This window comes from Pangasianodon hypophthalmus, chromosome 2, assembly GCF_027358585.1.
Source record: "Pangasianodon hypophthalmus isolate fPanHyp1 chromosome 2, fPanHyp1.pri, whole genome shotgun sequence".
In the NCBI taxonomy this organism is placed as follows: Eukaryota; Metazoa; Chordata; class Actinopteri; order Siluriformes; family Pangasiidae; genus Pangasianodon; species Pangasianodon hypophthalmus.
The window spans coordinates 2948254-2962038 of record NC_069711.1 but is presented as its reverse complement, the minus strand read 5'-3'; the positions used below and the strand labels follow the sequence as shown (position 1 = coordinate 2962038).

Below are 13785 nucleotides of genomic sequence, written 5' to 3'. Positions count from 1 at the left end.
AAACACACACACAGATCCCAGCTTCCATCATACATCATTTCCCAGCTGACCCACCCATACACACATGCGCTTAAATGCTACATTAAGTCTGCAGAGCATGCATTAACATCATGAGCACATTAACACGAATGCAAGACATCAGGTTCCCACACTCTGGCTTTAGTGAAAGATTTTAAGTAATATCTTTAATGCTGATTCATGACACTTGTTTATGGGAACGCAAAACAATGCCAGTTTATAGCCACAAGATATTTAACCCCCTGAATTACTAAAGGTTTGCGTGTGTAGAATAATGTACCAACTTGAAAACCTGCAAGATGATTTACTAACACTGTCTCCGACCCAGTCGTTTGTCCATAATGATTTGTCCCTGGTCAAATTCGCTCAGGTCTTCACACCTGCCCATTTTTCCCCACATTCAACACATCGACTGCGAGAACTGACTGTTTGCTTACTGCCAAATATATCCCAGACCTTGTGCTGCTGTTATAAGATAATCAACTGTGACTGGTCATAATGTTTTGGCTCATCTGTGTATTCATAACATGTTATATGCTATTATAAGGAATTCTACATATTCTTAGAATTATTTCTAAAAATGCATTACAGTTTATAGCAATGTATATAATGCAATTATAAACTGTTCACAGTATACATTATAAACAGTGCTTATAACACATTATATCGCCAATACCAAGAAAAATTCAGCCCCAGGTTAATTCATAGTTTATTTAATCCATTAAACTCTAGACACTAAACAAGACACATTGAAAAAAAAAGGTTTGTAGTGTGTTAACAGTTCATAATGCATAATAAAATTGGCTATAAAGTGTAATGCATTTTCATAAATAATTATGACACTGTATAATGCCTTATGAATGCATTATAATATGAGAGTTAGTTATAAATACGACCTTCATAGAAAGTGTTACCAAGATCAATTAAGCACATGTGGCAAGGTTAAGTTTCACTTTGACTCTCCCAGGAGGCGCTTAGAGATCTGAACCGCTGCTGCTTTCGAGAAAAAAGAGCACACGCTAAAACCTCATTTGCATATTGTTTTCTGCCAGGACTATGACATAATACACATAATTATCCTTTGTAAATTTTTCACCTTGCACACGCAAACTGGTACCTTAGTAAATCAGGGCTTTATAGTGTGTTAGATTCACAGGTGTTCCTTCAATATCACACGTATAAAAATGGTCAAATAGTGATATGTTAAGCTATAATTAGTGGAAAAATGAAAATAATAACCAAGAATGATAAAAGCTAATGATAAAACCTTTTGCCAGTTCTCTGTTATTTTTCTTCCTATTTGCCTTATATTTTGAACTGTTGGCTTTTTTTCTGAGCAGGATACACTACTATTAACTTCTCTGAATTCCATTTTTCTATTTATACATTAAAAGGGTAAAGCTACATTTTCCCTTTCTTAACTCACATCTCATGGAAGACAAACATTTACACTCAAATCTGTAAATCCGGCTGCTTCAGGTGTCCCGATTAACTCTCAAAATGAGCAGAATTTACACTGATATAACATTACAGATAAGGAGGAGACAGAGAAACGTCTGTGTAAATCAGGAATACTGATGCGAGCGAGTCTGTGGCTGAGAAACTATTGAGGCTTTGTTAATTTTCTGTCTTGAGGTTACACCAAATTTTCAGTGTGAATTACACAAAACAACTCATGAAGCATCTGGATAAAAAAAAAAAAGTTAAAATACAATACAATTTTTTTACAAAACAAATCAGACACATTAAAAAAAAAAGGTTTGTAGTGTGAATCCTTGATTAGCGTATAATTTATTAAAGAAAGGTTTTGTGATGCACTATATAAAAGTGCTTGGTTTCTTTGGTATTGATGTTATAATCTGTTATGAACTCTACTCAAAATAAACAGGTATGTAGCGTTTAACAAAAGAAATTTACTAAAATGAAAATAAAAATATCCAACACATCTGGATTGTATTTCAGGACTTTAAGGCAATTTAAGGATTTAAAAATGAATTCAATTAAAAAAAAAACAATTTTTAATGATCCACGGATGCCCTGTTTCATAATAGAGAATGTAAATCATATTTTGAAAGGTCAGGTCGGACTTTCTAAAATGAAATATAGTCATTAAAGCATGCAGTAATGATCCTATGATCCATGCTGGTTTGGGTGCGTAGTGACACTACATAACCTTTTCAATGCTGAGCTAGTGCTAAAGTGAATTCTAAAAAAAGGTTAATGACGGCGATGTTATGCTTTAAGGTCACTTACCTCCACAGGCTTCAAAAAAGGAAAAACAGGGAGAGGGAGAAAGACAACAAAATGAAAAAAAAAAAAAAGCGTTATGGTATGGTATACTGTGTGTTACTGTCTTTAGGGAATGGAAAGATATTACAACCAAGTACATGGTGGAAGTGCTGTGTAATGAAATCATCACTTACCACAGTGCTGGCTCATCTCAGATCGAACGTAAGCTCGAATCTCATCCTCCTACACAGAACATCACATGGACTAATAAGAGAAAATTGGGCTGAAGAGGTATTATATGTGTAGTGAGAGTGCAGAGGTGTAGCTAGGGGGTGAATTTTGAGTTTGAACCCCCTGATATATTTAATGATACCTCCAAAAGGTTATTCGTGGGTTAATAATAAAGTCATCATTATCATTCCATACTGAACCGCCCCAAACGTCCCATCATTCCCAAACATGCTATCAAAGTGACTTCTAATGAAGTGCTGGAGGTTTACTGTAGCTGGAGAAAAAGAATCGTAGATCTGCTTTTATAAGATAAAGCATCATTTCCCCTCTTATTACTAGCATGTTATTTTAATAATTTTCAGTAGAACTGAAAAAAAACCATAAAGGTATTTCAAGGTAATGTTGAGAGTAGATCTTGCTTTAAAAATGATTAAATAATAAATTCGTCACTGCTCTTACTATAAGCTGACGTCCACCAAAAATACTCGTGTGAATCACACTTCTCAGTACACAGATCACACAGTGATTTGATTTAGCATATTTCCTCATCGCCTCTTGAAATTAATTCCTGGCTAAGCCACTTATGATGTGTGTATGTGTGTGTGAAATTGTGTGCTCAGACCGTCATGCCCGGCTCTCCCCTCTCTCCTTTCTCTCCATCAAGACCAATTTCTCCCTGGCACATAAGAGAGTGAAATATGAGAGAGAAACATCATTAAATTAATACAAGATAACTTCATTAAAACAATATAAAGAGTACAGAGAGACATATCTGCACACTGACCTGTTCTCCTCTCTCTCCTGGGATTCCTGGAATACCACGAGGGCCAACTGAAGCAGGGCCTGGAGGACCTCGTTCACCCTGAGAAACACAGAGTACATGCCTGCAGTTGCAACAGTGATAACACAGACATGCAGGAGTACTGACGTACACTCACAAGTAGGGGTGTTAAGGTTGAAAATTTAACAGCATGATAAATAAAATCGTACTGCCATGTCAACGGCGTTGGCCTCAATTTCCCAGAGAACATGGACCGACGTGGACTCACTCACACCCATTGTCACAGTCAGTCACCTGATTACTGATCTTGCACCCCTGAGTTCAATTACACGTGCATACTCACACACCCATACTATTTAAGCACTTTCACAGCACTCACTACAAAGTATCATCCTGTGTTTATTTGCCTTCGTCTACTGTGCATGCTTTCCTGGTATAGGATCCTGCTCTCGTTTTCTGGTTTTCTGTTTCACCTGTCTGCTGATTGCTTGACTATGTGCCTGTTTTTGACTACATTTTTGCTTCATGTTTTGGATTTGTCTGCCTGCCTTTTAAATAAACGGTTCAACTGCAACTGCATCCGCCTCTGCCTCCTAACACATACCGGAAACAAAAATATCAAATCCTCTAATCCACCCACCAGCCAGCTTTTCTCGATCATATGACAGCTACCAAACAGGGAGGGTAAAGGCTAGCACGTGCTTCCTCTGAGACAGGTAAAACACCCAGAGGAATGCGCTATCCGCCCTCTTCTGCATAGATGAGGTCGGAGATGCTCACGATTATCTAGTCTCACTGTGATTGACAGGGGAGGAGAGTACGCCATCCCTCCCACCCACAGAGCACGGACAATTTGGCTCCCTTGGCATCGGGCAAAGATGTTTTTGAGAATTACTTTTCCATAAAATCTTTTACGTTGTCAGTATTTATCACACTTTTGTTATAAACTGAAAGAGAGAGAGAATGGCTGCAAGGTAAGGCTAAGCTGAGGAAATCTAATTACATGGCAGTGTGCAGCGCTGTTTAGCCAAAAAGATGGAGCTGTTTGGTTTGTTTGTTGCATGACAAAGTTAGAAATGCGCTAGGGGTAGCAGTGTAATGCATTTACAGCAGTCAAAGACTAAACTCAACCAACAGGTTTACAGGGCAGTCCAGAGGTTCCTGTAGTGTGATTCAGGGAGAGGAGTAAGGAACTGAGTAGGCAGAAATGCATTTTAATTGATATTTTCAAACAGTCAGCAGTGAGGTAACTGTCTGATCATATGAAGTTGAAAACTTAATTCTTTTTATTTTGCATTTTTTATTGCAAAAAAGTGTCACATAACTGTATCAGGTATCTGGTAGCAGTAGAAAGGGCTATTGAAAACAGTGGAGCAGCAGTTATGCAATTACAAATTTTCTCGTGAGGTTTTCATCCGACTCACCCTCATACATCATGACTAACCATGAAACCGTGACACTGTAATCGTGTAACCGTGACAACAATAATCAATCATGGCAGCACAACATTTATTTAATTATTACTATTATTTACATTTTGCAAGACACATCCTTCCAGTAATGGAGCTGTAATGTTGAGTTAACAGTTCGTGACTGCTTATAGGGGTAATTTTGGTGATAACTGCAGTCATGGTAAGGTTATAGTGTTATTACGCAGTCCACAGAGACTACACAGATGATGGACAGTCATTTCAGAGTCAGGGCTGATTTATATTCCTGAGGAGATGAAGGTAAAGGTGTCTGCTGAGACACAGAGAAGGGGGTTATGGGTAAATTTAGCTTACAGAGGCTCACAGCGGAGCTGATCTGTACGCCTCCAAAATTTCAACTACGTGCTGAGCAAATCTGTAGTTGAGCGGGGAAATGTGTGAAGTAGCGCTGGGGTTTGTATGATACTTAAACACTGATGAGTGTGAGGACAAAGGGGTGACATTAATAAATAATAAGCAAAAACTAGGAATGTCTGGGTAAAGGTCTGGAGGTGTGCATAAAAAATGGTAGGCAATGCAGCATAACACTGCCACAAATTATCCTCAAATACAAAAACTAATTATTTTTATTGCATGCGGTAATTGACTTCTTCTATCCATTCTCTCTTCTACAGCAAAACTCACCACTCCCACACAGGAGTGTAATTTACACTGATAAAACTGAAGTGTTTTTTTATCCACGTTATACTAGCATACACTAGTGAAGAGAAATATTAAAAGAAATGGGATTTGGAGAATGTTAAAAAAAATTAGGTATTTAAAAATTCTCATGGTTTTTAGCGCAAAAGGTGGGATTAAATGTGAAATAAATGTTGGAATTATGTGGTTCTTGGGATTCCTCTTCTCTAGACTTGTTGAAGAATGGCTGGTCAATGTTTAAGGAGTACAATGCCAGGTTTGTGTGTTTCAACAAAGAGGATCAGTCAGTTAGTTGGTTAGTAAGCATACTCATTGTTCACCTACACACACGTACACACACAAATTAAGCAACTTCTTGTGCATACCTTCTGTCCCTGCAGTCCTTCAGGACCTTTAACTCCTGCAAGTCCCTGAGGACCCGTCAGGCCCGGGGGCCCATCGACACCTCGGGGACCCGGAGGGCCAGGGATGCCAGGAGGGCCCTTAAGAGAGAGAGAGAGAGAGAGAGAGAGAGAGAGAGAGAGAAGGAGAGAGAGATTGAAGTTCAGAAAGATGTATTAGTGCTCTGTTTTAAAGAAATTTACCTACAGCATATAGAGAAAAGTAATCACTTACCCGTTCACCTTTCTCTCCTTGGTCTCCCTTTGGTCCCATTAGACCATCAAAACCTCGGTCACCCTGAGCAGGAACACACACACACACACACGCCTTAATGCACATACTCAACTCAACTCACGAATCAGTAGTTACTAGAGCTGGGCAATATGACAATATAATATCATGATAAACATGCTTTTGTGACATATCAAGGATTTTTTTTTTATAACACTTAAAAAGATGTTTATTTAATAACAAATTACAAACTTTTAAATCAGCTGATTTGACATTAAGTTTTCATATTGACTCTTTAAAACTGTAAAATGTGAATGTTTTTTAAAAGAGTTTATAAATAAATAAATAATTTATAGTAGCATTCTTGAATCTGATTAGCGAGAAGATGTGGATTAATTTTGATACAGCCACAGGGTTAGGACAGCAGTTCCATGTGTAACATGAACAATATGTTTTTATTAATGCGCTTGTTCTAATACGTTATCGTTTCTATTGTAACAGCTCATACACAGGGACTTGTACGGCAGATGCTCAAGATAATCTAACCCTATTAATAAATGGATTTTTTAAAAACAAAAAGGGGCGTTTAACAAAGAAAAACATATTAAAAAAGTATTTTTGCTAGGAGACGTTTATATAACATTTACTGAAGGAGTCTCCAGTGTCAGTGCTTTCTAACACTCATGGAGCTTTGTAAAGAAAAGAGACTAACAAATTTTCTGGTTATGCAACATTCACAGATTTACATGTTCGCATATTTCATTCGAAAACCTTTAAAAAAACCTTGAGCTAAAAAGAAAAACCCCAAGCGTTTGTAAATCATGTCCTTTAGGATGGCTGATTTGAATTGTGAAAACTGGTGTTTTATGTCAAATTTCTTAACACACTGCACATTTTTATCAAATCTATATAATACTGATAAGCATCACATACCAGTTTGTGATGTCACAAAATTACAGGAGTAATGGCTTTTGACCAATCATGTCCAATATGCAAATTATTAGTGGATGATGACCTGGAAACTTTTAGCCAAAGAACCTGCTAGAAATTAATAATATATTTTATTTTGAATATTAATATTGTACGATGATATTAAATAATTTAATTTTAAATTAAGAAGATAATGCAAATTAAGATTGTGACACAGCAAGCACTGTTACTAGCAGTTTACTCTCTATAAGTAGGTTATATTATTATTTGTCCTGGACATTAAAATAAAATTAAATGATATTCTAGAAAAAAACACATATTCAGAGGTACTTTACAATTCATTTTGTATATGGGTGTAGAATATTGTTTATGCATCTCCATACTTTGGGTCCGATGATTCCCTCTTTCCCCGGCGCTCCAGTGGCTCCTGGAGATCCCACATCACCCTGCAGCGCAATTTCCACAGACATAAGATAGTAGCAGAAACAGTTTTCTTCATGTATGAGAATCGGTGTGTGTGTGTGTGTGTGTGTGTGTGTGTGTTAGTCCGTACCGACTCTCCTTTTCTTCCAGGTAAACCCGATCTGCCATTCATTCCAGGATCCCCCTTTGAACAGAAGTTATATCATCCTCCATTAAAGGGACACATCAATGTGTTCATCAAATATTTCTCTTTCTCTCTTCCTCTCACACACACACACACATACACACACTCATTCACTCACTCGCGCACACACACACTACCACTTACACACTCTCACTCTCACACAAGCTATCTCTCTCTCTCTCACACAGACACACTCACTCACGCACACAGACACTCACTCATGCACACACACTCACACCCATGCACACACACTCTCACTCACTCACACACGCACTCACACACTCACTCATTCACACACACACACACACACTCTCTCTCTCTCTCACACACACACACACACACACACACACACTCACTCTTTCTCCTTTTTGTCCATCTGGTCCACACGCTCCCTTGGATCCACGGTCTCCCTGTAAAACCAATGAGGCTGTCAGTCAAGCTTCTAGTAACTCAGGGTGACAGAAAATAATGAAAGTGTGTACTCAGCCACAGGAGAGCTCTGTAAATGTCTCCGTAGACAAAGGCACTATTTATCTGTCAGTCTCATGCACGCACACTTATACCTACCTCAAGCACACCTCAATCTCCGTCTGCCCGGTGTGTGACTTTAGGCAAATGAGTTAGCTTCAATCAAGTCAAGATATTGAGTGTTTTGTCAGTTCATTGTGAATAAGAGATAGTTATTTAAGGCAAGTGCTCTGAGTTTGTGTTTGTGTTTCCATGAACATGACGGCATTTTGAACAACAACCAGATAACCAGATAGTGCGCTAATCAATCACTTAACACATACGACTTATAGAATAGAATAGAATAGAATAGAACAGCATATCTTTACTGGTATTGTATAAGTATAGTGAAATTTGGTTTGCAACTCCCAATCCTAAAATATACTAAAATTAAAATTAAAGTAAATATCAGAGATGTCACTGATCCAATACCCAGAGTCGGCAAGGAGCAGCAAGAAATGGTGGATCAGATATTGGAGGAAATAAAAGAAGAAGAAGGAATAAGATTTGTTTCTGCAACAATTATATTTTTATTTTATACTTTATGCTATTTATTTATATTTATTTAATTGAATAAAAAACGGTGCTGTTTTGTATGTCATGATTTTAGCTATGCATTTTTTCCCTGTATTTTTAATGTGAAGTGCCTCCATGACATACATACATAAATAAATAGATAGATAGATAGATAGATAGATAAATAAATAAATTTTAGCGTTTTTGAAAGAAAAAGGTATCGGCCAATACTCAAGGTTTCAATATCGGTATCGAAAAAGAAAAAGTGGTATCATACCATCTGTAGTGTCTACAGACAAAAAAGATCATTACTAGATAAAGTGGTACAGCTGCTTAGAGATTTTCGTGTACATACGACTAATCTTAAAAAAAAAAAAAAAACAGTGGACATTCTTACAATATAAAACAATATATAAGACTACCTAGGTACTAGCAAATGTAGCTTAACAACATTAAAGCTGCATTGGTGATTGATGTCAGCTTTTCTACTAATTACAAACAATAGCTAATCAATGAAAGCAGCATGGCATTACTTGTTCTTGTAAACAATTTGGTCTAGTTAGCGCACACACACACACACACACGCACACATACGCTCGCACATACACGTCTTACTAACCTTGTGAGGACCTGCCTTTGATATAACTATTAATGCAGCTAATTATTGCTTTGCTACATCATAACCTCAACCTAAGAAACAAAAATAAAAACTTTTGCTTTTTAAATTTTTTGAAACTAAATTTCCAGTTTTGCAAACCAAAAAAAAAAAAAAAAAAAAACTGTTTTCCTCTTGTTTCCTCATGAGGACCAGCAAAATGTCCCCACAAGGTCAAAACTGTCAGGTATTCCTATCCTTATGGGAGACATTTGTTCCCGATCAAAACCCACACACACACACAAACACACACGTTCTATACTTTCTGGCTAAATGACTTTCGCTTTGCTTGAATGACAGAATTTTCTAATGAAATATTCAAAACAAACAGTGCATGTAATCTAAATGTGATATTACTTGTTAGCAGTTTACAACCAATAAACACTTACAGTATCAGTCTTCTGTGGCTTTACTTTAAATGCTATTCTGTTAAATATATAGTGTACTATGTTGGGAATAAAACATCTTTATGTTTGAACAGTAAGCTAATGGGAACTGGGATAAACTGTGCATTGGTGGTTTAAAAAAGATACCGGATTCCTGTGTGAAGAAATATAAATATCAGCAAGACAATAATAAATGTTAGTAATATAATAAAATTACGATTTTGCCTCCTCTTAAATGTTTTTCACATCTTTCACAGTTCTGTAATTTATGCATAACACACACACAGAGTGTAACACCACGGCTAATTTTCTCTCTGTGACAGAATAACTTTACAATTCAAACGCATTTAAATATTAAATCTGGTTATGTGCTGTGAGTGGAATTACTGAACAGATTTTATAATGCAAGTGTGTACCCCTGCGTGTGTATTTTAGTGAAAAGGGGACGGTGTGATCTGCTTTCATATGGAGTGGAGTGATTCATACACCGCAGAAGCTCTTTCATAACCCTCAGTTAAGCCAGCCAATCAATCCCTTTGTGCATGTGTATTTGCATGCAACACACACACACACACACACACATGCTCTGGCATCCATATGCCTTTCAGAACTACTGTCTGTTAGATGATACATACGCTCCAAAGCAATACACACACAAAAGTAATCACACACCTTTGGTCCTCGCATGCCCATGACTCCAATCTCTCCCTTCTCTCCTCTCATGCCAGGGAGGCCATCTTTCCCAGGTGTACCCTGGAGAATACACACACACACACATCAAATAGAGGGCAGAAGTGGGATCATGGAGATAATGCGAAAAAAAAGAACAATACTTACAGCTTCTCCTGGAACTCCTGGCAGTCCTGCCTCTCCCTGAAAATATCAATACTCAATCAGGCTACGCATTTATACACTACTTATTATACAGTGTATAACAGCTGTGTCTCACATGGTGTACTACACACTGTATTTTTACACTGCACATTTTTGCGTGCCATCTGCCTTTGATGTTGGCAAACCACAAAGCCAGGGAATCCAAGGTCATTTTATTATTATTATTATTATTATTATTATTACATTATTATTTTAATGTGTTTAAAACTGTTTTCAAACTGTTGCACTAAATGTCTTAAAAATGAGGCTATATGGGGAATAAAACATTGCGTGTCATGCTGTTACATGCTTTATATATATAAATATACTTTTATCACCCAATAATCAAAGTTGATTATTTTATTTATTTTCCTACAACAGCACATTCTGAAGTCTTTTATTCCTCGTATACCACAGTGTTCTGCAGATGACATATTTTTATTACTTGGCTTTATTGGGGTAAAGAACAAGGGACAAAAAACACAATCCAGGACTGTCAGTGTGGCAGAAATAATTATAGCAAAACCACAGAGGCGGTCTCTTCTCCGTGATTAATGAGGTTTTTAAACGGGCAGAAAGCTAAGAAGATTTTGAGAGATCTTTCCCATTCTCTCTTTAGTGGATTGGACAAGCTTCTCTCTGGGAGGTGTACCTATAGCTGCAGAGAATATACGATATATGGCCGAGAGTACATGGACACCTGACCGTCCTATAAGTTAAATGTCCACTGTGGGAATGCATTTATGTATTTATTCCTGCCTCATCACTCACTGCACTTTATAACAGGAAAATAAAGCTCCTTTATATTCTTATGTTTTATATTTCATGCTCTAAGTTCTCATTATTGAATCGTGGCTTCATGTGTGTGGGTTTATGTGGGCTATGTTTCTGGTGCAGCCAAAGGCAATTTTCCAGAAATGGACAATATAGTTCTTTATCTATCTACAACATTTCATACTTTTTATCTATTTGAGAAATGTCCACAAGACAAGTTAGATCCTGTTATCCCTTAAACTACAGCAGTTATTCCCTGACCAGACTTGCTTTTTCTCTCTCTTGAAATTATCAAGACAAAAAAAAACGCAGCTTGTCATATTACAGAGACCCCAGAAAGTGTAAACTCCTGTGTCCTGAAGACTTTCCTGTGCCACTTGTACCCCTGACTGACTTCTGTTAATGTAAAATAAACATCTCCTCACAGAAAATCCACCATATCTGTTAAATAACAACACATGTATTTATTTAGCTTATAAACAGGTTTAGATTATATGGAGCCCCTGTGTAAGGTGTTACTATAGAAATGATAACGTATTAGAACGAGTGTATTAATATGAACCTGTGATTTGCAGCTGCTGTTACAGAAAATTCATTTGGACCAATCAGATTTGAGAATTCATCAATGTGGTGGTCGAAACTAAATATTAAGCGCTGCTAAACTGAATCAATCGATTAACCAGACAGGTTAATTGCCGTAAAATGTGAAAGAGAACAATGGCAGAAGTATCTATTCCATATGTGCTATTTCTCTACTTGAATCTCTCACTCCATTTATTAAATTCAGCTCATGCTTGTTATTTAGCTGACTTTTTCATATGTATATGTGCATTCAGGTAAAAAATGCTCATTTAAGGCTCAAGCAGAAAAGAAATATTATATAAAGATTAGTTAGAGTGCAGTGATTTGATAAGAGGCAGTGTTAATATATGAATGAACTGTACTGTATATAGTCTAGCATTTGACAATAGCTGAATTAACAAATATAATATGTTTATGACGATAGCATGACAAAAAATTTAAATAGTACAAATGAAATTAAAGGAGGCTGATTCTGTCCTTGCATATCAGGAATATTAACGGCGCCCCAAAACAAACTGATATTATAAATTCATCCATTCATCCAGAAAGTATACAACTTATTAAATTTATTTTGTGAATAGGAAAATAATGAACACTTCTGTGCATTGTGTTCCAGACCCTGGAATGCCAGTTAATTGCTTCACGCTTGCAGAACTGATTTAATGCTTTTTTTTCATGCTTCGTAATGACCCATGCTTAGCCTGAAGACTTGCTGCTTATTTCTGTCCTGTTGCTGCTGTAAAAATTGAGCTGTTTCTGCTTGGAAGTCAGGTGTTAGCCACAGTGAGCATTGTGTCATCACAGTGACTACAACAGCTTCTTTACAAAGAAATCACACCGGTTTAAGATCAAGGATAGTGATACGGATAACTCGGCAGAACATGAGCGCTGTGGGTGTCAGTGCAACTCTTTACATGACTTACAGAACTGCTGATGCATTTCAGGATGTGGAGTAAGTAAGAAATAAAACACTCTGTGTCATGCTGAAGTGGAGTTGTTATTACCACCTCAAAGTTTATCGCTATGTTTAATGTTGTGGAACGTCCACAAAACAAGTTCCTATTATCATTTACAGCAGCTATCTGTATCACCTGCCTCTCTTTTCACTCTCTACGGAAGTTAAGACCAAAAAACAAATAAACAAACAAAAAACCCTGAAGCTTGTCATGTTACAGAGAAACCAGAAAGTGTAAACACCTCTGTCCTGAAGATGCTGGAAAACTTAAACAGCTCTTCCTCTGACTGCTACCAAGCGCTGACACTGGGGACGCCTTCCATAAATGGCATCCGCCATTCTGTAAGTTGTTACTTTAGAAACGATAACATATTTGAAAGCGTGCATGAATATAAACCTGTGATTTGCCTTGTAGGCAGCACTAGAAAATTAATCAACACCTTCTGACCAATCAGGTTTGAGAATTATTAATGCTGCTGTAATGTATAAAATGCTGGATAGCAGTGTACTACAGGCAATTGCGGTACTATATTTAGTACACTTTTGCTATACACAATGTACCTGTGTAGTACCTGAATGTTTCTACTGCTGTGATGTCTCAAATTTGAACACTAATGCTTTATCTGACACATCACTGTGTAGTGCCTAGACTTGAGCCGATTAATGAGTAACTGCTCAGCTTTTTATATGACACGCAAAAATATCGGTCGAGTCTCTTGTGTGGTTACCTGTGAAAGACTCAGGGTACTTTCTCTGGGTTGAGTCTGCTTGCTGCCATGCTCGTGTTGCTTTGTTTGAATGTTCTTGCCTTCTCAGCAGTGCTGATGACACCATGTCATTAATCAAGTACCAGGATAGAGCTACTGTCTACTGATCCCATTTACACACAGCAAACACTGACAGCAGCAAATAGTGCTGTTACTTTATTATTATTTTTATTATGATTATTATTAGTAGTAGTAGTAGTACTAGTAGTATTAAAACACTGCAATAACATTCA

General features: G+C 37.1%; 1 protein-coding gene across 5 annotated transcripts in view; it reads right to left on the bottom strand.

The window, feature by feature from the left end:
- Nucleotides 1–2135: 2135 nt before the first annotated feature.
- The window catches only part of col7a1 (collagen, type VII, alpha 1), a 103976-nt gene continuing 92326 nt past the window's right edge, over nucleotides 2136–13785 (bottom strand). For all 5 annotated transcript variants that reach the window (XM_053229084.1, XM_053229088.1, XM_053229090.1 and 2 more), the window contains 11 exons: nucleotides 10439–10474; nucleotides 10274–10354; nucleotides 7894–7947; nucleotides 7484–7537; nucleotides 7314–7376; nucleotides 6004–6066; nucleotides 5754–5870; nucleotides 3263–3340; nucleotides 3101–3154; nucleotides 2442–2490; nucleotides 2136–2280 (listed from right to left, as the gene is read on the bottom strand). In XM_053229084.1, the coding sequence (XP_053085059.1) occupies nucleotides 2264–2280; nucleotides 2442–2490; nucleotides 3101–3154; nucleotides 3263–3340; nucleotides 5754–5870; nucleotides 6004–6066; nucleotides 7314–7376; nucleotides 7484–7537; nucleotides 7894–7947; nucleotides 10274–10354; nucleotides 10439–10474 (666 nt within the window). In that variant the 3' untranslated portion in view covers nucleotides 2136–2263. The remainder of the gene's footprint in view (nucleotides 2281–2441; nucleotides 2491–3100; nucleotides 3155–3262; nucleotides 3341–5753; nucleotides 5871–6003; nucleotides 6067–7313; nucleotides 7377–7483; nucleotides 7538–7893; nucleotides 7948–10273; nucleotides 10355–10438; nucleotides 10475–13785) is intronic.